The sequence below is a fragment of the Zeus faber genome, assembly GCF_960531495.2.
Source record: "Zeus faber genome assembly, chromosome: 13".
NCBI classification, from domain to species: Eukaryota; Metazoa; Chordata; class Actinopteri; order Zeiformes; family Zeidae; genus Zeus; species Zeus faber.
In genome coordinates, this window is record NC_137198.1 from 7061525 (window position 1) to 7089484 (window position 27960).

General features: G+C 46.9%; 1 protein-coding gene across 1 annotated transcript in view; it reads left to right on the forward strand.

Annotated features, from left to right (window-relative positions):
- The first annotated feature begins 11649 nt into the window (after positions 1-11649).
- crip2 (cysteine-rich protein 2) overlaps positions 11650-27960 on the forward strand; it is a 17583-nt gene continuing 1272 nt past the window's right edge. Inside the window, exons 1-8 of the mRNA XM_080012366.1 lie at positions 11650-11757; positions 22155-22249; positions 25198-25255; positions 25418-25540; positions 26157-26225; positions 26446-26540; positions 26971-27028; positions 27305-27960. The exon at positions 27305-27960 is cut by the window's right edge and continues 1272 nt beyond it. Coding sequence (XP_079868492.1) covers positions 11715-11757; positions 22155-22249; positions 25198-25255; positions 25418-25540; positions 26157-26225; positions 26446-26540; positions 26971-27028; positions 27305-27372 — 609 coding nt within the window. The 5' untranslated portion in view covers positions 11650-11714 and the 3' untranslated portion in view covers positions 27373-27960. The remainder of the gene's footprint in view (positions 11758-22154; positions 22250-25197; positions 25256-25417; positions 25541-26156; positions 26226-26445; positions 26541-26970; positions 27029-27304) is intronic.

A 27960-nucleotide genomic window follows, 5' to 3' on the forward strand; every position in this document is an offset into this window, starting at 1 on the left:
GGGCTGATTTAACATGGGAGTGGCCGTCAGATAGCGGAGACGTCAAAGACGTCTCAAGGGTTTTTCAAAGAGATCCGCTGCGTCCGAGTGTTTCTAGAGTGTCCAAAAACCATACCATGCATTAAATAGTAGCCGAAAAGTACCTGGACCACATAATAGATCTAATGAAATATATCTTATTTTGCACAACACACTACACAATATTCATGCAAGCTGTGGTGTGTGGATGGTGCGGTTTGAGCAGCCACACCTGACCTGGACCTAGATAATTGGGGATCCAGGATCAGAGTGGCTGCATACCTGTTGGTCGGTCTAATGAGCAACAGGTAAAAGCCCCATCCTCACACTCACTCAGGAGAGGAGCCCTGGTCATGACACATCTCTATCTGCTCCTGGGCTAATTCCAACTTGCCCTCTCTCAAAAATAAACTGTGTCTCTGTGCCGGGGGTCCCTGGAAACGCCACTTGGTGGCATGTGGTAGGCGGAACTGCCACACAAGCATATCCCACAATGCATTGTGACCCCCCAATCCTCAACCTTCATCAAGTTTAGGGATTTTTACCATTTTTTTTAAATTTCAAAAGCCACTTTAGCATCTCTACACATAGAATAGCACTCTTTCACCTGTCCTCATTTAATGTGTGCTCTGACGCTGCAGCGCTTAGACCTCCCTTAAACAGCGGACATCCCGTAATATAATTGTGCTCCGAATACATCTCTAGCATCAAAAGCCTTAATTGTGCCCTTCAGATCTAAAGGTTGCTGCTCAGGTTGCGTACCTGGGGAGATGTCAGGGTTGTGGTGAGTGTCCATAAATATCCATAAACCATGTCCATAAATGTATGGACAGCCAGTCAAAATATACCAAAGAGAAATGTGCTCTTGTGGGTCAAACTGTAAACTGTAAAGTTAAACTGTCCTTAGAAATACAAACTCACACACAACCATTACAAACTGTGTAATTCAGAATTGTAAATAATACCTTATATACGCATACCAAATATTCATCCTGTGCATAGAATCTTATTTCTATATTCTGTATATTTTTATGTATTTGTCTATTTCTGTTATGTATTTTTCCGCTATGTGTGTATATTTGGCAATTTTTATCTTTATTTATTATTTTTACTTTACTTTTTATTCTATCTTGTTTTATTTAATTATTATTCATTTTTAGTAAAACATTTTTTAATGATAATCATCTGTAGAAACGCGTTGACGATTCTGACTCTGAGACAAAGCAAACGGAGCGAAGCGCATGCCAATCAAAACCTCAAACTGTGGAGCTGGATGCTGTGGTGGCCGGTTGCCGGTTGTTGTGTTCAACTCGCACCCAATTATCACCTCTTTAAAAAAAAACGGCGTCAGTCAGAAATGTGCCTCGCGAGGAAGAAATAGTCGTAGGCGTGCAGCGCTGAGGGGTATTGATCGGGTCCTCCACTGATTGGGGCCCGCACAGCACGCTGCAGCAGCAATACTTCCGCTGGATAGGGTCGGAGTCTTGTAAGGTGATGAGCCCCCCGATCGGAGGTATTGATCGCCCAGACCAACACCGCGGCACGGGGAGGGGAAAACAGATCAACCCTACATCGTAGGATATTTTGGAAAAAGCTGCTCCGAAACACGACAGACTCCTCCTGGGTTGGTGGAGGGGAACACCGATGCGGGCGAGCCTTGCTCTCCATAGTGAACGGGAGGCCGGAGCCAGGCGATACACAGGGCTTGAATTCCGGGAATGATGGAGGAGGCTCCCAGGCGCCACAGTGGAATTCCGCTCACCGGTGGGTTCCACCCAAGGTGGGAAACGATGGAAGTTGTTTCAGTCGGTTGTTCACTATCCAAACGCTTAAAATCCACAAAATACTGGAATCCGCAGAATCACTGATTCTAACCCTAACCCTAACCCATAATAGTTAATCACTGGTTCTGGTTGCTTTGTACCCTGGATCCCTGATTTAGTGATGAGGTACATGTACAGACTTCCCGATGCATAAACAGGCTGACATTTATAAAAATACAAGCTATCATATTATTTATCATGCAAAATAAGTGTTTATTATGTCCAAATCCATAGTATGCTCAACTAGTAGGCTATGCCAAAAGCACCATGGATCGGGTGTAGTATGAAAACACTGCACACTATCCCATAATGCATTGTGGGATACACAGGGCACCAAACTGTATCAACTGTGTAAAACTCCAGGTCCAGGAAGCAAAAGCCCTGCCACGTTTTTGTTCCATCCATGCAGTGCTCCGGCTGGTTTCACTCATAGTTGGACCTCTGGGTCGCTGCTGATTTGCAAAATCCACATGGTCGCCTCAAAATCCTGGAGCGGAATATGACTTGCTCGACCCGGGATTTTTTTCCGCCACTGGCAGTGCATGGTACGTCGTACGCCATTTCGGATGCCACTTTTACTTGCCATTCTGGCACTTGGTCCTATCGTACTGTACACGACTACTGTACACGTCATTTACCTGCTACTCCCCACAAGCACTGTACCTGTTATCTCCTCCTTTATCTCAGAGTCCGGTGGCCTTCAAATTTCCGAGCGCCAGACACTCAACGTGTTTGTTGCGCTCCTCATTACACGTTGTTTTATTTTTAATTGATTTCATAATTAAATGGATCGCGCAGCAGTCGGCCAACTTGTTCTCTCTTTATTTACCGCCTCACTCCCTTTATCTGAAAGCGGCACGCAGGGAACAGGGCAGGTTCCTGCAGAGATCATGGGGAGCTGTAGGGCGAAGGAGGACCACGGCATTTGATGTGGTGGAAATAGAGCGATCGTACCCTCAAAGGAGGCCGCCGCCCCACCCTGCTCCCGCCAGAGCGCATGTCGGGGCTCCCTGTGGCCGCTCCACCCCCTCCGTCAGCTCCTGGAAAAAAAAAAAAAAAAAGGAAACGCTTGTCCCGCCCAGTTCACATGGTAAATAAACACAGAATAGAAAATAAGAGGGGAGGAATAGGGGTACTCGGCTGGGCGTGGAGCAGTGGTGTTCACACTTTTTTTTAACCCTTTCCCTAGGATTTCAAGGACTTGACGCCCCACCCCGCTGTTCACACAAGCTAACGGGGGCAGATAAGAGGAAATACTCTATATATGTACTATAATAATAACAAAAACAAATAATGAAAGGAAATTTAAATATGAACAAACAATGTTATGTATTATGTATTATTTTCAATGAATGAATGGAAATAATAACTGACTTTCCCTCCCCGGTCCCTCCCCATCCAACAATATTCCCAGTGCACCTTCCTCTAATGAATTTTAGATTGTATTAACCGTCATCCTCTTTGATTTATAAACTGTAACTAAAAAGATTTAATAGATATTATTTAGTCATTTCAAAAGAGTGACTTAAAATATATATTAAAGGCCTCCTTGAAAAATATGTTTTTGCTCTTTTTAAATCTCTCATTTTCTCACACCCCACCCTGCAATTCCTCCGCGCCCCACGGAGGGTGCGCCCCTGCAGTGTGAACACCACTGGTTTAGAGTGTGAAAGGTGTTGCTTGGAAGCGAGGCGTGGACGTGACCAAGAAAAAGAAATGGAAAAAAGAAAGCGGTGCACTCCAGTAAAACCCTGGCAGTGGGCGCTCCTCCTTAAGTCACACACCAGACACTAAGGCTCTTTGACGTAGACAAGGAAGCATTGACGGAGCGGGACACTTTGTCAAATTTGTGCAAAAATGAGCGAAGACACTCACTTTATTCCATAATTCTACATAGTTATGTGATTATGTCGTTAGCGTTGTGGGGCCTCCATCTTGGCGGTGTGTGATAGGAGGATGGATTGAGCGTGTGCTGATTGAATCAAGTTAAATTGGGGGTGTTGTGCACACAAATACAAGCCGGAAAAGTGATTTAAGTGAAAGTGTTGTTTCACTTTAGCTTTTAGAGATTTTTTTTTTTTATGAGGCATACTCTATAGGCTACCTTAAGTTAATCTCTTTACTCTATATTTCATGAGTTATTGTAAAAGAACGTATATTTTATTTTTGGGGTCTTTTTCATTGTTATCCTTTATTATTGGTTCCGGGCTGGACCCCTATTATTATTGTTCGGGGAAAAATTCTCGGCATTCTCAGGTCTAAAACTATCTGGAACGCCGACTCCGGCATAACACACGAGCACGGTTGACGCCTTGTTTGAACCGCGCTGTCACAAATACCTCGTGGTTGAAGTTTCATCGAAATTGATCCGCATTCAGAGCCGACCAAAAAGTCTACCAGATTTAGATCGATGTAACAGACACGGACCAATGCATTTCACACCGAAATATGTCCAACCCGGCTAAAACTATCTGGAAGGCATACTTCGCCAGAACCTCCGGTCTAGGTGTCGGTTAAACCGCTATGTCACAAGCTATGTCTCGTCGGATTTAATCGGAATCGATCCACATATGGAGCAGATATTAATGAAAAACCAAACAACTTTGACCCCAAATTTTCGGCTGTCTTGGTTAACTGACGCGTCACTATTCGTAAATAAAATGAACGAGATGAGATTTACACTACCCTAAGACGCTTTATGACATCATCATTTTACTGTAAATGTGCAGATTCCGATTGAGAATGTCCAGCTGGGCCATGTCCAGTGTGCGGCGTAGACTCTATCACTCTGTAGTGGTTTGATGTTACCAAACTATCGATATACGTGTGTATTTATATAGCTTCTTACCTGGTAGACCTGTTCCATTGATATTTTAAATGCGCTGCCACATTACTTTGCCGGATTAATGAAAAATACAATAAAAAGTAGTCCTTAAAAACTCGTACCCGGTCCATTCGAAACCAGTGAAATGTGCAACTGAGTGATGCGTTCAAGATCCAGCGAACTGTTGGAAAAATTTTACCCGTGGAATGGTAATTACCCGGAGAAATACCACGTTTTTTTGTATTTCATGGAAACATAACACATGTAACTTGACAAGTTCTTCTATAATTATTCTAATGACAAATTTATGTTAAGTTCCATAAATGTTTTCTGCATTACAATATGGACAAGTAATCTATTAAACAGTATTTTCAAATTGTACATTATTAACCGACAAATACAATAAAGTAGTTGTAGTAGTAATTACAACTAACATGTATTTATTATATTTATAAAATGAAATAAATGTATTCAAAGACAATAAAGAAGCCATTGTCCAAAAATCCAGTCCTCACAAGGTCAGCCACAATATAAAAAAATAGTACTATGGATGTAACTCCACGATGTTTGATGTTTGTAAGTTTAGTAAATTTTGATGCATTTCACAGAAACTAAAAAACTGTGACACGTACCTAAAACAAATCAACTTGACCCTGTGTATTGCTGCCTGCAGCCATATTTTGTTTTGTTTTTCTGTTATTTTTAGGTTATGTATGTTGTTTATCATTAGGTTTCATGTATATTAGCATATTTTATTGTGGACAGTCAGTAACTGTCACTGTTAGGTTTGTTGTAACATTTTAACATTTTTCCATAGATTGCAATTTTCCTTTTTCTATTTTTATTGTATTGCTTTGTCTTTATTTGGCGACTGTTTTTATGTGAGCTGCTGTTGAGACAATTGTCCTTCCCGCGGTGGAATAAAGTATCTATCCATCCATCTGTCTTAATTATGGCTCCATCTTTCTTCTTGAAAACACCCCAGCGCACTCTTGTGATTGCCGGTGTGTTATCCTTCGATAACGTATCAGTGTTTGTCCCATCAAGCTGCAGCAGAGTACAGACTCTGTCACGCGATGGGACCCAGAAGAAGAAGAAGAAGAAGAAGAAGGAGAAGACAGATATAAAAGACTGTTATCTGCGTTTAAAGCCTCCTCTCCTCCTCCCGCTCCTCTCCACAGCAGCAGTTATCAGGTCCCGTCTCGCTGGACACTCCGGAGTCTGGATAGTGGGGTTCCCCCCCCCCCCCCCCGACTCAGTGGGGGCGGCCTTTTCTCTCACCATGTCAGGCTTATCACAGCCCCCGTCCTGCCGCTAAATGGCCAGAAAATCTATCCCCCCCGTCCCACCCCCGTCACAGTTAAACTTAGCTCCACTGTTCCTAAAAACAGTCCCCGCGCAACCACGGCGAAAATGGAAAACATCTTAAATATTGATTGCCTGATTTCCTTCCTCATTCTCCCTCTTTTCCTCTCTCCCTCCAACACACACACACACACACGCGCGTATAATCAGTATCCGTGCACAGATTCCACGTGCTGTATCTACTGTATATACTAAATAACAAGGAATTCCACAGCTGTCTGTGGCATTTTAAATTACGTCCCTGTGCCTGTGCACTGAAATAAAGTCCCCCTGAAAAACCCACACTCTGACCTTAATCATCTGGTTCTCTCTCTCTCTCTCCCTCTCCCTCTCTCTCGTGCCTACTTGGTCTTGGTTTGGGCTGTGCAGCAGCGTGTCACATGGCTCACGTGGATTAAGCTGCATTTGCATCCTTGAGCCCAGAACGTCTGTGTGTGTGAGTGTGTGATGGGGAGGGGGCTGGCAGACGTGGGAGGGGGGGGTGAGGCAGGAAGGAAAAGGGGGAAGGAAGTCAAGGAGACGGCTGGGATTGTTGGCTGCCGTGGGCGGCCGAGAGAGAGAGAGAGAGCGAGAGTGAGAGAGAGTGATAGAGAGAGAGAGAGCTCTGGCACCTGTTTGGCCTCGGGACCCCCGTGGCTTGCTTGAGCGTCTGACGGGGGGGGGGGGCGAGCGAGGGCGTGTCCGGGGCAGGTGCGGCGAACTGGAATTTTTTCGCCGCCCCCCGTTCTGAGGAAGCGGAATGGACCCCGGGCGGTTATCCACGTCCTTTCGAGTTGTGTTCCCGCCTGGAGAGTGTCAGCCGATGGCGTCCGGCAGTGCCAAGCGAAAAAACACACTTCATAAGCGGGCGAGAGATTTCAGCAGCTACACAGTCCCAGAATTCCATTTGAAACTTTTTTTTTTCCTTCTAACTTCCGGGTTTAACCCCTTCTTCCTCTCTGAGACACTTTCGCCACCCGCCTTCGTTTCCACTCGAGCGGGTGGAGGATATTTTCTCTGCTCTCCTGTCTTTGGTGGCTGTCCGTCCCCATCGCGCGGCTCACTGACCGCAGCGAGACGCGCTGCTTTATCTGGTTCGCTGCAGCTGTCTTTCACTTCTTGCACACGCCCGATCCGTGCATACTTGCCGGTAAAGGCGTGGCGGACCACCAACAGTCGAAGCGGCGTACGCAGGAGGGCATGTGTTGCGCAAATAAATCGAATGCCTGTTTCTTATAAAGTGGTAGCTAAAAAAAAAAGGATAAAATAAGGGATTTTTTTTTTTTTGGACAAAATATTCTTACGGATTACTACGTTAATGCATCACATTTAAACAGCTTATACCGGAGATATAAGGTTGTCAGCAAGCAACAACAATATTTTGCACTCAGTTCCTAAGAGTAAGGGACCCTGAGCCCCCCTCTTCCCCTCACCACCACTCCTGTTTGGGTCCATGCCTGTTTTCCTCCGTATGATCCTCCTTCCTATCCCTCCCGGAGAAGCGATGCGGGACCCGGGGCCGGGCCTGGGTCTGGGTCAGGACCGACATCCAGATCAGAGAGAAGTGAAGCCGGTGACCTGGATCTGTCCGACCACTTCAGTCACAGTCCGGTCTCCTCCCGAGCATCCAGGCCTGGTTCCTCAGAGAGGAGCCGTCAGACACATCCATCCTCTTACCCATCAGCCCCCGCTCCATTCCCCCCACCAGCCCTCACTCCATTCCCCCATCAGCCCCCAATCCATTCCCCCACCAGCCCCCACTCCTCTCCCCCACCTGCCCCCACTCCTCTCCCCCACCAGCCCCCACTCCTCTCCCCCACCTGCCCCCACTCCTCTCCCCCACCAGCCCCCACTCCTCTCCCCCACCAGCCCCCACTCCTCTCCCCCATGCATTCCCACTACTCTTGGAGACTACAAATCTAAGTTGTCCTTAATCTTTATTTATCCAGGAATGGTTTTCTGATACCAAAGGCTTTTTTCCCTGTTCCCCATTTGCAGAATGAGAGGCCAAAATATCTTGAATTATCGCCGGGGTGGGGACTTATTACGTCCTATTACCTCCTTCCAGTTGAAAATCACACGGCGTACAATGTGTTTCTTAGATTTGATAAATGTATTTTTTCCCTTTAGGGAAAAGTAGTCGGTCGTACTTTACCCAGCAAAAAATTTCCAGACCAAAAATGATTCCAGCAATTCATTTTTTTCCTTTAATACTTTACAGGATAGCTTTTTCGATATTCTGTATATTTTTATTTATTTGACTAATTCGTTTTTTTTTGTTTTATTTCTGCTGTTTGTGTATATTTTTCGATTTTAATTAAATTTAAATGTAACTTTTTATTCTATTTAATTTCATTATTTTTTATTGCTTTTTTATTTTATTTTTTTCAGACTGTTAAGCTTGTTAAATGCTAATTGTCCGCAGAGAAACGCACCAATCCTCGCCGTGACTAATTCCTTATATATGTGAATGGTACATGGTGGAATAAACTCATTGTGATTCTGATTCTATAGCCAGTCCGTAGCATTCTATGGCCCGCTGTCATATATATAACTATTAATCTGGCCCTGAACAGGGAAAAAGTCTTCCCCCACTCCTGACTTACTGCAGTGAGCAGGAAGAATAGCACACCAGGGGGCCCTGTGATCTTTTCCCTGGAGCGTTGTGTTCACGGAGCCGGTGCCTCGACAGAAACGCTTCTTCAATCTCCATCCCCCCACCTTGCATCTCTGGTCTGGTTCTCCGTCCGACCCGCTCGTCCGCCCGTCCCCTCGGCAGCTCTTCCTCTACTGCAGCTGAAGAGGCAGCAAACCTGCAACGGCAGCAAACTGCTGGAGGTGAACAGCAATGAACCCACGTCCTCTTCTGGAAACACGCGGCGTCATCGTTCTGGAGCGTTCTCGTATCCAGGAGCACAACATATTATAACAAAAATATGTATATATTATATTTATTATAGCATATAGTATAGTATAAATTATTTTATAATACATTATTCTAAAGCCATAAGCCACAGCCATAAGGACTGTCAATGCTGAACTCACCAGGGGTCCTAACAAAAAGCACTGAGACACACACATAGGCCCCACTGCCTTACTGGACTGTATGTAGCATACTGTACTGAAAACTGTATCACTGTTCTGGGTTACTGCATACTGCGCTGTATTGCTGTTCTGTTCAGTGTTACTGTATTGCTGTGTCGTACTGTTGTATACTGTACTGTGTATCTCCATACACACTTTATTCACATACACTTTACTGCACATATCTGTATATACAAACAGCCTATCCCATATACTCTATTCCCTTCTATTTTGCACCCCCACTTTGTATTATGTTTTTGAGTCTTATTTTATTTTATTTGTAATATTATATTCACTAGCCGCATTATGTTTTGGGAATAAGTTTGTTTCAGTTAGTTGCTAGGTAGGATAGGTTAGGATAGCTATTATGTCCGGTTTAGTAACTATTGTGCATAATCTCCGGGTGCGACGCAAACACATTTCACTGCATATATGTATGAAAGTATGTATATGTATTTGACAAATAAACCTCTTGAATCCTGAACCTTGAATCCATTTTCATTATAGCGGGCATGGTGGCTCAGTGGCTCACACTGCCTCACAGCAAGAAGGCGCTCCCACCCTAGGGACATGCGTGTTAGGGTTAGACTCTCCTGATATTGCCTCTGAGCAAGGCATGGGTCAAGATGTGGAGCTCGGCCCACTGCTCCAACATACGTAAGATACGAGGATGATGAAGTATCTTCAAATGCAGACAAACCGATTTCCCCCAGAGGGATAAATAAAGTATATCATATATAGATAATGATATATATATATATATATATATATATATATATATATATATATATATATATATATATATGATGTAAGAAAAACATAGTTCAATGCATGTTTTGGCGATGAGAATGTTACTAATCATCACCTCTTTCACAGCTGCTTTGGTCGCTCTGGAGGGGATCAGCCAACGTATAGGCTCACTACCTAAGAAGGGCAGCCTGCTCTGCCTCCCGGCGTCGACTGCTGGGGGCTTTTCCAACAGCGAGCTGCGATAAAGGGGCGAGCGGCCGCGGCCCTCGCAGGCGGGCGTTAATCGGCGGGGACGCTCACGCGGCGGTGGGAAAACAGCGGGAGGAATGTCCGCGCGGGACCTGCTCTCTGTCACAAGGCAGGCGGGCGGGCGGACAGACAGAGAGACAGACACATTGCTCCGATGTGTGAAAGGGGTGACCTCGGTCCCGTGAGCCTCATGGCAAGATGTCAATAAACCATTTGCTTTCTTTTCACCCCCTCCTCCCTTTAATCGCACCAAATGGTTTCCTGACGGATGCGTTTCAATATTACTTTAATAACTGAGAAAACGGAGCGCATCTCAAGTCAAGTCACGAGGTAGAATTTTCAGGATTCCCCCTCCAGCCTGCTCCCTGGCAAATAGGCCCACGCCGCGGAGGAGAAGCCCATGCTGGAAGAAAGGCCGACCCGCCCTCCACACCAGCCACGTCCCCGCGTCTCCCTTCTCCCCAAAGAAATTCCTACAAGTCACCGAGTCTGAATGAGCGCATTGTTGTTCACCCCCCGCCCCAAAAAACGCTGCCTACTGCGGAGCTGGAAAGGAGAAAGGAAAGCGGGCGGGGGAGTGCGGGCGCCCCCGTGGACGCCTCTCGGTCAACCTGGCTCTGCACCCCCCGAAAGAGAACGGCTCCGACCCGCGTTACACCGGAATGTGTGACCGATCCCGTTCTGTGACTCCGCTCTTTTACACGCTTTGAAAAGAATTTGAGGATTTTAAGGATTGCTGTTTTCTTCATCAACCTCGCACGCACACTAAACCACTAAAAAAAAATTGTAATAGAAGAGTAGGTATAGAAAGGTAATAGAGGGTTTGGAAACATGGTGGACGATCACCCTAATGAAGGCGTTGGATTGAGCTTTTAGTCTTTTTCGAATGTTTTTCCGTCACATTTAAAGTGTTAATCCATAACATTATTTTCTTGATATTTATTCCATTTTATTTAGCTGCAATGTCTTTGCGGTTATGTATGTGCTCCTCTATTTGCTGTTTCACTTGTTGGTGCCGCCAGTGAGAAGCAGTCGCTGTAAATTCAATAAAGCTAGTTGTGGTCAGTAAACTGTCGGTTTGGAGGAATATTCACAAAGAGTAACAAAAAAAGAAATACCGACACCGCCTCAGGTGAGCCAAGAAAAGCAAACAAATCAACCAACTTATCGTGGAATTCACCCAAAACGGGCATGGATTACCACTTTAATATCGCCCGCGCTCTCCTTTTGTCCGACATGTGATCTAATCAACCAATCGGGGGGGGGGGGAGAGAGAGGGAAAGACGCGGATAAACAAAGGAGGCCCGGCCTACAAATCGTTCCAAGGGGTTTTACGCCGACTATTATTCCGCAATAAAAAAATTAAAAACTCAACTTATCGCCGCCGGCGTCGAAGCGTTGAGGCGGCGCCGAACTTGAGCTCGGTCGCACATTTCAGCGCCACACCGGTGCTGGACGCCTGGGAGGGGGGGAGAGGGAGAGGGGCGGGGCTATGCAAATGAGCGGCGGCGGTTTCTGGGAGAGATGCTGGCGAACGGAGCCGGCGGAGCACTTGCTCTGTCCCGGGGAGAGGGACGCGGTCGACGGAGCGGCGAGCGCAGCACGACGCGCAGGCGAGCAACATGGCCTCCAAGTGTCCCAAGTGTGACAAGACGGTGTATTTTGGTGAGTGGCGCCCGCTTTTCCGCTTCAGCTTGGAGCGACTTAACTTGACGCGCACCGCGGCATTGGTCCTCATTTATATTATTATTATTATTATTATTATTATTATTATTATTATTATTCTCTTTATTATTATTATTATTATTATTATTTATTCTCTATTATTTATTATTATTATTATTATTTATCATTGTTATCGTCATCATCATTATTATTCTCTTTATTATTATTATTATTATTATTATTATTATCATAATTATTATTATCGTTGTTATTATTGTTGTTTTTATTAGTAGTACGGTGATGGTGAATGGCGGTCTAAAATGGTGAAAATGACGTGATCTCCAATGTTACCTATCGATCTTCACTGATTTGTCGACTAATATTCACAAGTGTTTTTTTTTTTATTTATTTTTCCCTCCCCCACGCGTTGTCACGCTACCGTTTTGCTTTCAAACAGTTAGTTTATTTATTTTATTCGCTCTCTTTTTTTTTTTTTTTTTACAAAACTGACATTCTTCGCGTGCACTGGTTGGTAAGTCGTTTATTTAAAACAAGTGGAGTTCATCCGCTGCTTCCCCGGCGGCGTGAACCACTGTTTACTAACCCCCCGCCCCCGGTTTCTAACCGCTTAAAACGTCACAAACCTGTAGAACTGGGATTCTTGTTCTTGTTCATTAATATATAAAAAAACAAAAAAAAAAAACCAACAACAAACAGCCGTCACTTCCAGAGTGAGCTTGTTGTCGTAAACACAGAGCTACCGTGAACGGTTTCCCCACCGGAACTGATGAATGACTACAGCCTTGCAATTTTGATTTTGCAACACAAGAACCTATTATTACCTGTTTGTTTACGTGGGATTTGGACCAGTGTGCCACGGCGCAGCGGCTGAAAAACACTGGTGTAAATGATTGACCGAGACAAATCGGGGGGAAAACGAGGGGGGGGAAGTATGGGAAGCGATGGCTCAATGTAAACAGGGGCCAGTCACGAGGGCAAAAAAAAACAAAAAACTACAGATGATCCATTATGAAAATGTGTCACCCTGTCTAAACTGTCTTCCCAAGACTAGTGGAATGATTTATCTTTTGGGCTAAATCGCGCCATATTTAATTTGTTGGGTTTGGTCAACATCCAAGCGTGGCAGTTGGCTCGAGAGATTGCCGGGCACGCCTCGCCAAGAGTGCAATAATACCATATGCTGCAGTAGGTAGCCCACTCAAAGAGGAGCGTGGTAGGAAGAGAGCGAACCTTCTTGTCAACAAAGATCCAAAACAAAACACCCACACCCACCCCACTCAGCAAGAATGAATTAAAAAGGCCGGCTGTGTTTACAGTGCTGTGGTTAATAAGAATCAACCCTTACCTCCCCAAGCTACGCGCGCGCGCGCGCACACAGCTTCTCTCTCTCTCCCCGAGATAACAGTGTACTGTAAGAATGCAGAATTGATTCTCGCATAGTTTGCGTGAATGGGCAAAGTGTATGTTTTGGCTGTGAATCCAAAGTTGCCCACAACGTTCCCTCAAAAAACATGGCCCCCGTGATTTCATTTGCAGAAGGCGACCTGTTTATCCCCGTATGCACGCAGGAGAAAAACAATTAATAAAGTCTTGTTATCCGGCCCTCTACACGCTCATCGCCGAGAGAGCTGTGATCAGTCAGAATCAATTATGAGAGTGGATGGAAGCCCTCTTGCATAACAGCAGTGACAGCGAGCGTCACAGCTGCTGCTCATACTGTGGGTCCCGCCGGTCGCTGGACTGGAAGAATATTGTGAGCCAATAAGATTTAGTTTTCCTGAAATACCATAATACACATACGATTATCCTCGTTGCTTTCGTAGCCTTAATTCGCCGCAGTGTTTCCGTGGGTGAGTCACGGCTCCAGAAAGATGTTTTTATTTTTTTATTTTTTTATTTTTTTACGTAACCTGCTGAGGTGCTGGGGAGGGATGTTATTTTTAACACGGTTTGGGTGTAGCGCGTTGAGCACTGCGTTTGGTGGGGTGCGCCCGCATCTGACTTAACTGTGGGATCGACACTGGGTGGTTACTGGGAACGTCTGACCGGCGTGAGTGTAACCGGCTTCCGACGTCACGAGCAGGAGGGAAAGGAGGGAGCGTGCGACGGGAGTTGATGACTGTAAAAGTTTTTTTTGTTTTTTTTTGTCATCCCGAGGGGAGGGGAGGGGGGGATGTCATCAAAGCTGCGATGAGGCTTGGGAGAGTTCAGGGAAGGACTATCCTCCAGACTCGGCCGCCCTCGGCCTGAAACATCACGATGATGTCACTGAGGAATTTCAAACGGCTACTGGAAGAGGCAGCTCACCAGCTCCACCTACACACATCCTCTTTCCAGCTTTTCAACTTTTCTGAGATCCAGGGCCGAGGCGGAGCCCCTCCCCGTGCGTGACTGGAGTTTCGGCTCACGCAGCAAAGAAAGCCAGGAGACAAGAATGGGGAAAATTGACCGCGTTAACTGAACAACATATTAATAAAATAACTTTTGAAAAACAGCTTTTGAGATAGAATAAACACGTTTTATTGGATGCTTTTGATTGCCTTATTCCCAACTGCATGAAGATAAATATACGCTGCCTTGTGTTGCGGGGAAAGTAATGTGTGTGCGGCGTGCCACATGGAGCCGCGATTGGTCCACCCTGCAGTGCACCCACCTGGTCCTCCAGCTGGCGCAATCAGTGGGCGGGGCCTGTAACCTCAGGCCCCTCTTCCTCTGCAGAAACGTCATTTTAAGATGGCGGTGGTGAACCGCCTGTGTCGAATGGAAACTTTCCTTTATTGTTCAGTAAAGGTTTTCATTGCTTTCTGTTGGTTGCTTTATTGGGCAGTTGCTGGCAGATGGGGATTAATTAATTTTATTGCCTCTAAAGGCAAATCTCGATCTCAGGATTGTGCCGTTTCTTTGCTGCGGCTGTTCTCTGTGCCTTTAAAGTCAACGTTTGTTTTAGCCTTCAAGTCCCAACGATTTTATTTTCGGAAAAAACAAACAAACTCGATCAAACATTAAAATAATGCAAACACATCTCTGAGGGATTTGTCGAGCTTTTCCTTTTTCTTTCGTAGCAGATATATGGAGTTTATATACGAAAGTGACCATGGTGACCTCACATCTGTCAGTTCTGCTGATGCGCATACTGGGAATACACTAGGGACTATTGACTGACATGTGATGAGGTCATAGTCCCTGGGGTGGAGCAGTGGGGTAGGGCGGGGAGGATATAGCGGAGGCATGCGAAAGAGTGCGCTGTTGCGAATGCAACGCTGCAAGGCTCACCAAATCTTCATTCCAAAAAAACCCCCAAATTTGAGCGGCCTAGTGGCAACATCGATGGCTCCCGTGCATTACAAATGGCAAAAGGGCCTCTTAGTGTGACTAAGTGAACAAACAAACTAATGGGAACTAATGGTGCAACTGTGAGATACATAAACTCTCATCAACTCTCTCTCTCTCTCTCTCTCTCTCTCTGACCATTCTTGCTGTGACTTACTTTCTTCCCCTTCCTCAATTGGGTTGCTCTTGCCGTAGGCTCAGAATTCCTCTTCCAGCGGGGTATAAGTGCAGGGAAAAGGGGAGGGACAATGGGGCAGGATGGCTTGCCTTCGCTTAAAACGGAGACTCTCTCAAAAGTGCCTCATGCATTATAATGAGAAACGACATCTCTATTCACACAAGGCTCTTTCTGTCCCTGCGCACTCATTTGTTGTTTCTGAGGGGGGCTGAATACCTTCGTCCTATGAACCCTGCCATGACGTTGTGGAGGAGTGCACTGTTTCCCACACTTTTTTTTTTTTTTTTTTTCTTATCCTCTTCCACCCTGGATGGCAACACATATCCCTTTCTTCGCTCCTGTTGGTGGACGCTGGAGTACCCTGTTTTCCACTTGGCCACCCCAGGGGGCTGTCTGAATGGGCCTTGTCAGTTGCATAACTGTAATGTCATTTCTTGAGCCGCTGCCTCCCGCTCTGTGTCATTGCGTAACCTGTAAGCTACTGTGAAACTATTCAACGAGGGGGCCCTTTCTTTCTTTTTTGCCTTTTTGGGGCAAAAATATGATCCCCCTAATGGGAGGTGGCATTGAACGGGCCGCTGACAGATGGCCTTCCTCTCCCCTGCGCAGGTGAAACTACCTCATTCTTGGCCACGGGCTGCTTATGTAACGGCCGAGGGGACGGATGAACTGATTTGGTTGTCGACAAATTATTCCAACTTAACGAAACATTTGAACAAACATTTGTCACGCGCGCAAAAGGACACGCTACAACGGGCCGCATTCCCAGTTTTTCCGTAATGGGCAGTTTTATCTTCGTTACGGAGAATTAGAAGAGCCTGTGAACCGCCATCGAGGCTTTCTATCACATTCACCGGGTCTGTCACAAGATATCTATTTCGCAAATTCACCCAATAGCCGAGGTAGGATTTACAGCGGTGACAGCTTCCACTCCCTCGTTGTAGGAATCATGGCCCACTACTCCGTAGGCAAAGCATGCATTCCAGTCCGAATTTGAACCACCCCCCTCCCCCCAAGCCAGGGACACTCTGTCCCAGTCGGACGGAGATGAAATGCGGTGGCGGTGCGGGCATGAGCCATCGAGGCCATGGCTGTGAAACGGCACATGGCCCGGGGCTCCGCTGACCAACACAGACAGGATGTGAGTTAACTGCAGCTCATTTATGTCAGCCGGCAGCATTCATGAGGTTTGCCTCTGTATTTGCCCAAAGAGGGGGAGAAAGGGAGGAGAGCTAGGGAGGAAACCTCGCCTTGACCGAGGAGACAGGCGCCCTCCAGAGCCAGTTTCGCTTGTTGTTTTTTTTTTGTTTTTTTTTGCCTTGGGGTTGCATCAGCCACAGGGAGAGATGGAACCCAACACATGTGTCCCAGAGGTGGATAGACGCCATTTCCGACCCTGCACAGCTGCCGCGCAGAGCAATGGAACGGCCCCAGATCTATGAACCAATCAATCCCAATATTCAGCAGACCACTGTTTGGCTCAACCCGCTCTCACTTCAGTCAAAACCAGACAGAATGAGTTAAGAATTCCAGTCTTGTATCCAACATTCATCTTGTAGAGCTTCGGCTTTACTTGAGTAGGATAACAGTCCGTTCCAGTTCTTTGCTAAACAATCCTGGAAGATTAGGACATCCCCAAATTTAAATGACCCTATTGCACCTTGGTTAGAAAAATTCAAGACTCCTGAAATCGTCATCAAAAGTTTCTGTCCACCTTTCCCCTGCCAAGGGGAAGGCACGACTCGCTAAACATTGTGAGGTCAGATGGCGGAGTGTGCTGCGGGGGTTGGAACTGCCATCGTCTTTCATCCAGAGAGATTGGACGCATGTCCTTGAGCGTGGTTGTCTACCAGAGAGTGGAATGGAGGAGGAATGCAGACAAGGAAACACAAGCCAGTTTTTTTTGGGGGGGGTTTTTTGGTTTGTTTTTTTGCTCCCCTCTCTCCTTCCCCCGACTTGCACTGAAGATGGAGCAGTTTATTTGTCGGGACCTTCCACGTGTGGGCGGGCCCTCTACTCCTGCCTTTTGGCCCCACAATAAGTCAGGTGCAAATCAAAACAATGGACACCTGCGTGGACCCAGATGGATTTTATGATGGGATGGATTGAGGGGGAAGAGTGGTGGCACAGGGGTGTGTGCGTGTTTGCGTGTGTGTGCGCGCGCGCGTATGCGTGCGTGTGTCTTTGCTGCGTGAAGAACAGAACAGATGGGTCCAAATTAAAGTCGGCTGGGACAAATTAGATCCAGTCAACCTTGATTCAGGAAATATTTACAATAACGTGGGTTATGTCACCGACTTGACAGCTCGGTGCGACCAGCTTCCCAGCAAAAAAAACAACCTGTTTCTTTATACGTGATAGGGCTCGTTGCTTGGTAATACCCTCTCAAATGCACCAACTTAATGCCCCTCTTGTCGGTTAAATTTCTTAACCATCGCCATTTGCAGGCTTTCTAATTCAATAGGGTTATTTTTGTGGCGATAACATGTTAAGATTGCTTGCGTTTCCGTTCATAATTCCTCCAGCAAAGTGCCGTGTCTCTGCGGGCCGTGAACACAGACATCAGTTGACGTCCATAAACATTAACCTCTTCAGCGCCTCCTCCATCCATCACGGGGTCGATAACAGGCCCGCGATAAACAGCGCCTGTAGAGATGCGCTCCTGTTGCGCGCCGGCCGCCCGACATGGCGTCGGCCGCGTCGCCGCGAGCATTGGATTTCCCCCCCTCGTGTCACCCCGATCAAATTATTGAGTGATAAGAGAGCACCCGTATGAGATTTCAGAGCTCGGCGGACATTCCTGCCGCTCTGCTCTGCCGGGGGAATAACCTCGGCTGGGTCAGCGTTGTCCCTAAAGCTGCGTTTATTTATCTGTTGTTATCGTTTCCTGACTTTGGGTAGGACGGAGAGACACAAGTCTGGCAAATCTTGTCACCCCCCCCCCCCCCCCGATTCTCCGTCCCCTTAGTCTGGGGTGAAACTCAATCCACCGTGAGCAATGCTGTTTGGGTTCAGCTGTTTGGGTTCAGCTGCCTGGGCACTGTTGGTAATTAAACAACCATAATTAAGGCACTTGGAGGAATGGGCCATTTACAGTCCCCCTGTAGATACCTTGGGAAGTTCTGTTTGGCCCTGTGTTTTTTTTTTTGTTTTTTTTTCTTTTTACTTTGCTCCCTCGCTTCAGCATAGTCTGTCGCCCTTTCATTATTTCATTATGATCCCTAATTTTAATTGCATCATGTCATTGAAAACAGATCAAAGGTTCGGCTAATTCTGTCCTGGAATAGTTTCTCTCACATGCAGCTCTGCCATTGCATGCCGTGTGGGAACCCTTACCCTTTGGTACATCACATCGGCAATCTCGGCCTTGGCTGGTTTCTAAAGGCTTTTATCAATTTGATCTTCATCTGGTGAACTTCCTCCCCCATAAACATTATTTCCATTGAATGTCTTGTGATTTCAATCTCCCCGTGGAGTCAAAAAGAAAAGGTGAAGCGCCAGGAAAATCTCTTGAGAGACAATGATGGCATTTTGTCTTGGATAAAACATGGCATACAGCATACTGTGACATACAGAGGAAAGAAGATTAATCAAATTAAATTAATTTGAACCATAATGTTGCCTCGCTCCCTTCTAATCAGGAGTAGCTTTTGTGTTAAACTGTTCTTTATAGAGGTTGAATGAGGATTTTGTTCCACTAAGTCAGTGATATAAAACCATATTGACATCATAGAGGAGCCAGATGTTTAACCAAAGAGCTCGGCTCAGTAGCTTCCAAACGGAGTTAAGCAGCTTATTTTGGTGCAGGTATCATATGGTTATTGTTTTGACCTCAGACTGCTGCCGTTCTGCTTTCATTTGTTCCACTCTCCGGGGCTAAGCACTCTGGAATATCATTATCTTTTGAATCAGTACAGCTGGAAGAGGGTCACAGGCAACCCCGAAAATAGCTGTGTTTATCACACAAAACATCAGTGGGTAGAGCAATGAGCGATGGGGAAAAATCTAATCCTTTTAAAAATCTACAAATCTTATTTAATTTAATTTATTTTTTTAATTTGACAGGATTTTTCAACCACCTAAAAGAAAATATCTCTTCAAATGAATAATTCGAGGGATTTCTTTGGATGAAATAAGTAACCTTTAAAATTATTTTTATTATTATTTATTTTTTTACTTTTTTAAATAAACTGCAGAAAATCTTGAAATTACATGTTTTAAAGTTCAGGATATCTTTCCTTATTTAAAGATATCTTAAAGACTATCTTTAACAAGATCGTTTAGTTTGAATCAAACATTCAAACCGTAAAATTGCAGGCAATTGTGTCAAAAGCATCGTCCAAAATTGCACGAGGGGTGTTACTTTGGCTGCTCTGATAAATATTTGACCTTAAACAAATACAGTTTACTTGATTATTTTTCCGCTTATTTGCAGAAGCGAGATCTGATCCGTGGCTAAAAGTTATGTGTACATTGTACATTTATGTACATCTTCCAGCAAACTTCACAGGGTCCTGACGTGGTGGAGGAAATAGTTTCGCTGCTAGGATTTGGCACGTCCTCAACCAGTGTTGACAACCCTCAACCTGTCTTTCCGGAGAGTCTCCTCGTGAAAGGAGACCTGTCAGTTTACACAACCGGGGCATTGTTACCTCTCTGACAAACCAGAGAAAGACATGTCGGCGATGCGAGCTTCAGTTGTGCTCAAGGGTTGACAAAATTGACAAGACACGGAAATCTCAACCTCTGGCCGTCTTTTCACCGCTTCTCATTTGCCTCGGCCCATTGATTGTGTGTGTGTGTGTGTGTGTGTGTGTGTGTGTGTGTGTGTGTGTGTGTGTGTGTGTGTGTGTGTGTGTGTGTGTGTGTGTGTGTGTGTGTGTGTGTGTGTGTGTGTGTGTGTGTGTGTGTGTGTGTGTGTGTGTGTATGCGTGTTGAAGGGCAGCAGTGGCTCTAGGCATGATACGTGTTGCACTAGTGCCTCTTCGATTAAATCCAGAAATCCTAAAAGCGCCCATCCCATAATACCAACCCTATTTTTGTACGGTTCTAGCGAGTGCAAGGCAAATGGCAGCACTTAAATTTTCACTTTTGGTCGCGGTGCGATGAGGAGGATAGTGGGGGGTAGAGGTTTGATGGCGGACCACCCCCGGCTGAGGGGGGAGATAAACAGCTGGACCAGATCTAACACCCTCATCCCATAATACCCCCTCCGACCCTCATTTAAACCAGGGAGCTGACGTTAACACTCGCAAACCAAAACACGGGCAGACAGCACTTGGACGGGCCTTTTGTTCATTTGTTCCCATGATTAACACTTGCTGCTTGTTAAAGCGTACTGGTCCATTAAGATTTAATTGAGACACACACACACATACACACCAAAACTCTGCTGGTTGCATCAATGAGGTATGATACTTCATACCTCATTGATGCAATCTATTTTCGTCACTCTTGAGGTCACTCAGTGTGTTTGTTGTTCCCTGATTTATGAGGTAGTAAATCACTGACACACACACACATACACACACACACACACACACGGGTTGATAGTTTAAGACCCTTCTAGATCCATTCATCCATTGTCGTTAAACATTGTCTGGCTGGCTGCCCCCTGATTTGAGAGGAAATAACACACACACACACAATCTCTCCCTCACACAAACGCACACACTTTTTGTTCATGCACTTCCTTTGATCACCCCAGGGAGTCTTCTGGGGATTTTTTTTTTTTTTTGTGGTATATCCTCCGATATACTGTACATACAATGAAATCAATGATCTCCCACGTGATTGACAACAGGCTTTTTACCTTGAGTAGCAGCAACCCTGAAAATCAATTTATCATTTCTAGTCGTCTCCTTTATCCAAGTCAGCATTCCTCTGTTGGGTTCTTTGATGGGAGGTGTGTTCCACTCTCTCAGCTCTACCACGGGGCCCCGCTTGTCGCCTTTTGTTTGAGTGAAATTGACAATGAATAGTGACGTGGAGGCTGATTGGGGGGTAAATGGGTGATTGAAAACTGTGTGTGTGTGTCAGACAGGGAAAACATGCATGCATTTCCTTGCATTCTTGCGCCCTGAGGGTTCCGGGAGGGCGTTTAGGAAACGGGTCCTGTGTCCGACTTCTCGTGCGCCGCCACGATAAGAAAAGGTGCTTCCTCTGCTGCTGCAAAGGGCCCTGCAAGACTCCACAGGGCCCATTGTGTGGGGGCAGCCCAGATTAATAATAGAAGAGGGTGTAATTAGGGCCATTCTCATCCGCCGTGCATGCTGGACATGGACATGGAAGAGACGGAAACAGGGTCAGGGTGAGATTTGGGGGTCGGGGGGGGGGGGGTTTACAAAGAGATCCTGGTTAGCTGAAGGCCCCCCCGCTGGCCCAGCTGCATGCGAGCTCACGCCACAGTCTGTCCGCCTCGCCATGACATTATGGCAGCATCCTGCGTCATACACAAGGGCTCCCAGTTTCTCCCGGTCGGCGTAGCCGCCGGTTGGCACGAATGCAGTGTTGTGACCGGGATTCAATGGGGCGGAGCGGGGCGGCACAAGACACACAGAGCGATGATTATTCTTCAGAGCGGAGCAGTGACGAGCATAACCCCCCCCCCGCCGCCGATTCAAGCAACGGCACACTTCTATACTCGACAAACAAAGGACGATACAGCCGAAAGGAGAGAAAATACAAAGGCCATTGTTTTGGAGCAACATAAATAAATAGCACTTTTTGTGAACGCATTCGCTCACGGTGTTCTCCCATCTTCTCTTTTCATCTCCTCTCTCTCTCTCTCTCTCTCTCTCTCTCTCTCTCTCTCTCTCTCTCTCTCTCTCTCTCTCTCTCTCTCTCTCTCTCTCTCTCTCATGTCCAGCTGAGAAGGTGTCATCCCTGGGCAAAGACTGGCACAAGTTGTGCCTCAAGTGCGACCGCTGCAACAAGCTGCTGAACGCCGGAGGCCACGCTGAGGTCAGTATGACGTCACCCACAGCAGCGCGGCACCGCCGAGCACCGCCCGATGAGAGGCTCTTTTGACTTGCCCTCCATGCGGCGCTCAAGTATCAGCACTTGATTCGATACGGATACGTTTTTTAGAAAGATGGAGAAGGTACAATGTCATATTTGATTCTCTCATTGCACAACTTTGGCGTCACTCTTAAATGTGGTTGATCAACGCCGCCCTCACCCCCAGTCCTCAATCCCCCTGAAGTACTGAACCGCTTATATCCCAGAAGTGGTTTCATTTTATCTGGTGCCCAGAAGTCCAATGTCACTGATTGTGCGTTTGAAGGACAGTTTCCTTGAGAACCTCTGAACCTCTGTAATGTGTCAGTATAGTTAAGTGTTTAAACCTGCACTATGTAAAATAATGTGATTTGCAGAATTCAGTAATGCATTTTCATAGACTGTTCTAGATGTTCTAATCAGTGCTTGGCCATAATATCCACATTACATTCGACTGTTTACCAAATATCTGTAGCGTGTTTCTATCTTGTGAAAGCACTGATGGTCATCCCCGCAATATCGTGAAATTATAAATCTCGAGGGGAATTTGTTGATTGGTCACATCCATCAACAATGAAGAGAGCAGATTCATGTGCATAACCCTTTTTCTCAATGAGGCTTTCAGGAGTGTTGACCTGTTTATTAGTCAAACTGTTAAAAAGAAAATTACAACAGTGCACTAGCACCATGTCATTAAGTGAAGTGTGCAATTATTTCGGGTTGATAGCACGTCATTACGGCATTTTAAGCCTCTGCCAAGACGCACAAAACCACCATTCATTTCCGACAGGAGACGGCGGTGTTCGTCTCGGGTTGAGTTGGGGTCCTGGTTTGCGTCCCCGAACGCGTGTGGGCCCCCGGGGGATTCGAAGCCCGGCAGGATAAGATAGCCTCGGTTCCTCTCTTCCTCTGTTACATAATCCCACTGCAGCATCACGTCCACACATTTATTCGCTGCCTGTAGTCTCAGGGAGAGTGCCGGAATTCGCTTATCTTTCGCTTCCCTTTTGCCTTTTTGCCGACCTCGCCGACGATTCCGCTTTCAAAGTGTTGAGCGCTGACTGTTTGCTGATTAGGGCTGTATGAGATGGCCTCTGCACGGGAAGGATGTGATCTCAGCCTTGCCGTATACAACAGCACTATTTTGTCTCCAGTTTTTTAATCTCTATATGATAGCGGTAGCATGCAGCCTCAGCCTCAGTGCCCACAGGTCTCTCCTCTGTCTCGTCCCTCGCTCTGCCCCTGTTTTTCCCCGTCAGCCGTCTCCAGAAACCCTTCGATGGGGCTGCGTCTTCGCAGCCGGAGCCCGGCTTGAAAGCATGGCTGGAAAGCTCCGTGCGCTCTGATCTTAATGAAAATGAATGAAAGAATGCAGAAGGAACGCAAATTGTTCTGGGATTACGGGAGGCTCTTTGAAGGTTGGGTCTCTTTAAAGCCAAGGCTGCCGGTGGGAGGTGACGCCCAGCGTGGCCTCTCATACCCCTGACCAAAGGAGGACGGCCGATCCCTGAGGCTGTTGGCAGACGTCCAAGCCTCCGGGGAGAAGGTCAAAAGTCGCCCTCGCTGTCCAACCTTACAAGAGCACGGCCTCGCTAATCCACCTCGCCACGGTCCCGTGTAATGAGAGTTGTCCTCGCAATGCCGGGCGCCGCTGGTTGGGGGTAGATTGGAGGTTGAGGGGTGTAGGGCTCAAGAGAGGGAAGGCTGGGCCTGAATGGTATTACTTGGGTGGAGAAGAAAAGATTTTAAGCGTCTGGGTTTTGCGGAAAGAAGGAAGGCTGGGAAGTGAGTGGGCTGCGCGGGGATGGATAATCCATCTTTGGGGTCCTGGTGCAGCAGACGCAAAATAGAAGCGCAGCGTACAGTAGAACGTACCAGGCCCAGCCGTTTTGGGTGGACAATAGAGTCCTCTGTGTGGAAGTCCTTCCTGTCCTGAGAAAGTCATCAGTGCTTAGTCACAGTCTAGCATTTACAGCCAGATCTGCGCGTGAAACTCATAAATGTCACACTGCGTGCGTGCGTGCGTGCGTGCGTGCGCGGGCGTGCCCTTGCCCTTGCAATTGCCTGTGCTGCTGCTTTAACACTAGTGTAACCTATCATGGCTAATGCATTTTTAAGCGTGAGCGAACAGGCCTTTTAATGCCCGGCCATCTTCTCTCCAAAGCATCTCATGTGGCCTGCTGCAATGACGCCGCGTGTGTTTGGCGGAGCAAGGCATTGTGGGTAGTCTGTCCTCAGGAGGCCGGAGGGGGAAAGCTGTCCCGAAACTAAGGACTTGGCGTTTTGCCTGAGGCCTTGGTACCAGTGGCTTTCTCCTTCTCATCTTTGGACATGGCGCTCTGGACCAGTGGCTGCTCCGGCCCCTGAGCCCTGATTTAACATGGCCTCCTTCTCAGCTGACCGTTCAACGCATGTCCTTACACGAACGCCTGGATTCCCAGCATACACACACACACACACACACACACACACACACACACACACACAGACACACACCCTCACACACGACTTGCACTGCTCTGTGGTGATGTCCTGGATACCGGTATCATCATATTATGGGTCAAGGGAACCTGTGACACCGACGTAAGGCTGGGTTGAGCTTGGAAATGACCAAAAAAAAAAAAAAAGCCTTTCTCGACGCTTTTTTTCCACCTTTGTTTGCCTGTCAACAATGGAAACATGAGATAATGGAACATGTAGAGCTATGTCACAACCTGCTCCTTCAGACAGAGCAGTCGGTGTAAACACAAGCAGTATGAGAAGTTGAGAAGGCGATATGACAAGGGCACGGATGGGTATGAAAAGCGGGAAGATTTACCGCCGTCTCATAAAATGGCTGATCGTTATACATCTTTTCTTCATCACCTTTGTCTGTAATCCTGTAATCCTAACAGTGTTTCTCTCCCCCGCAGCACGATGGAAGGCCCTACTGCCACAAACCATGCTATGCTGCCCTCTTTGGGCCGAAAGGTGTGGTGCAACTCATATTTCACGTATCGTGTGGGCAATCTGAATTCACTTCAATAGTCGCGAGATCAATGTTATTTTATGCAAGTGTGTTGTTTGTTGCTTAGCACAGCATCCTACTTGCAGCCCTGCATTGTTTTTATTTCCTTTCTTCGAATCATGCAGGAGTGAACATTGGGGGAGCCGGCTCCTACGTCTACGACGCTCCGGCCAACGCTCCAACCGCTGTGGACTCGGCCGCCAAAGCCGAGGAGAAGAGGGTCTACGCACCCAGGGCTCCGGCCAAAGGCATGAGTGTGTTTTGATTTCAAGTGTTGACTTTGGACAGGACGGCCATCCCAGAATGCCAGAGTGTTTTTTGACGAGTGTTGCTGGGAAGTTAAGTGTTCTGCCACTGGACGGGAGATAAGGAGCTTGATACCTCCAGACCCGGGGGACTTTAGGGGGAGTTTCTCAGGCTTGTCAGATTGGGGACTTTCTTGTGTGTGTGTGTGTGTGTGTGTGTGCGTGTGCGTGTGCGTGTGTGCGTGCGTGCGGAACATGCTCTGTCAGCAACTAATTTGAACTCTGAATTCAGATTCACATTGATCCTTACTCGGCCACCGTGCACAGAAATGTTTTTTATTCCAATGGTTTTCTGCTCGTTTTCATTGTATTTTTTAAAATCGAAAATCTCCTCTTAAGATACGAGACCTTTTCAACTGTCCAAACATTCAGCTTCCGATTCGGCACCACGTGCATTTGGCATTGCACTAGAAATGCATAATTGAAGTTGTTGGTATTAAAAAAAGTACATGTCTGCAAAGTACTGCAGAAAAGCAGTTTCGGTTAAAAACCCTTTTCTGGGCTATGCCCATCGAATATAGCCGTTATTTTTCTAACTTGTGGAACACTGTGTTCGCAGCCGGCAGCATCACCACGTTCTCGGGCGAGGCCAACCTGTGTCCCAGGTGCAGCAAGAAGGTTTACTTTGGTAGGTGCTGCCGTTGAACTCCCAAGGCGGAGCAAAAACTGAACAGAGAGAAGGTTGAGTGGCAAAGGTGCAGCTGTGTCTGAGGTGAAGTGTGTGTGTGTGTGTGTGTGTGTGTGTGTGTGTGTGTGTGTGTGTGTGTGTGTGTGTGTGTGTGTGTGTGTGTGTGTGTGTGTGTGTGTGTGTGTGTGTGTGTGTGTGTGTGTGTGTGTGTGTTCCACAGCGGAGAAGGTGACGTCACTGGGGAAGGACTGGCATCGGCCCTGCCTGCGCTGCGAGCGCTGCAGCAAGACCCTGACGGCCGGCAGCCACGCAGAGGTGAGGGGCGGTGGATAGAAGGACGCAGATAGACAGACAGACGGACGCAGATAGACGCGTGGGTGTGATATCTCGGATCAAATTTTTTGTCTCCCTCTCGACTGCAACGTGTCTTTTACCCCTACCACTGGGTTAAAAGACCCTATCTTAGTTAAAAAAGTCTGATCATTTAAAAAAAAACCTGATAAACGATGACTGAAGGCCGCAAAATGAAAGCTCAAGGAGGTCATTCCACATTTCATGCATTCCCAGGGGGACATCCAGGAGAGAAAGAAATAAACTAAAGAATATATGATTAAAATGTTTAATTCCGCCGGATGAAAGGAAGAACACAAGCTAGCATTATTTTTTTTTTTTATCGATTGCAGTGTGAAAAGAGTGCAGTGTTTGATGCTGACTGTGTGTGTGTGTGTTCTCCTCGTCCTCGCAGCATGACGGCCAGCCGTACTGCCACAAGCCCTGCTACGCCGTCCTGTTCGGACCCAAAGGTAACCACCAGGGGGCCGCTCTGAGAGAGAGAGAGAGAGAGAGAGAGAGAGAGAGAGAGAGAGAGAGAGAGAGAGAGAGAGAGAGAGAGAGAGAGAGAGAGAGAGAGAGAGAGAGAGAGAGAGAGAGAGAGAGAGAGAGAGAGAGAGAGTTTCGTCTGTGCTCTCACATGAACTCACCCTTTGCTCCCATCTACCCCCTGACACCCCCCATAACCTTTTCTGGTTTTTTTTTTCTTGTTTTTTTTTGGGGGGTGGGGGGTTCTTGTGCTTCTCCAGGCGTGAACACCGGCGGCGTGGGCAGCTACATCTACGACAAGGAGCCCAGTGCCGTGACCCAGCCCTGAAACCTCCACCTTCCTGTTACCATCTACGTCAGTAGTCTCTCTCTCTCGCTCCATCCCTCTATCCCATAATACTCTCCTCGGCCCTGACCTGCTGACCCCGCCCCGCCTCAGCAGCACCACCCACCACCCACTTCAACACCCCCACCCGGATCAGACGCACGACTCCAGGGGAAGTTATCGATCTGAAATGTCACCCAGATGTGTGTGTGTGTGTGTGTTACTGTAACTGTGTTGTGCTGCATGCAGGACCTGCTTCCCTGTGTGAGACCACAGAGCTTGTATGACTTCATCTTTCCAACTTTTTTTTTTTTTTCTTTCATATTGATATACACATGTGCACACGTTACCACCGCGGGTGATACCTGACCGCGACGAAGCTCTCCGGTAGAACCTTCTTAAACGTCAATTATTTCCTCCCGTCACAATAAAGCGAAGACCTCGTGTCGTCTGAGGCAGTGTCTCCCCACCGCCGTGCCGCGGGGCACCCCGTGAAAAGTCGGCAAATTCCGATTTTAAAGGGAACAACAACCGATGGAAGTGAGCTTTTTTGTGTTGCAAGATCAAAATTGCCGGGCTGCACTAATTCGT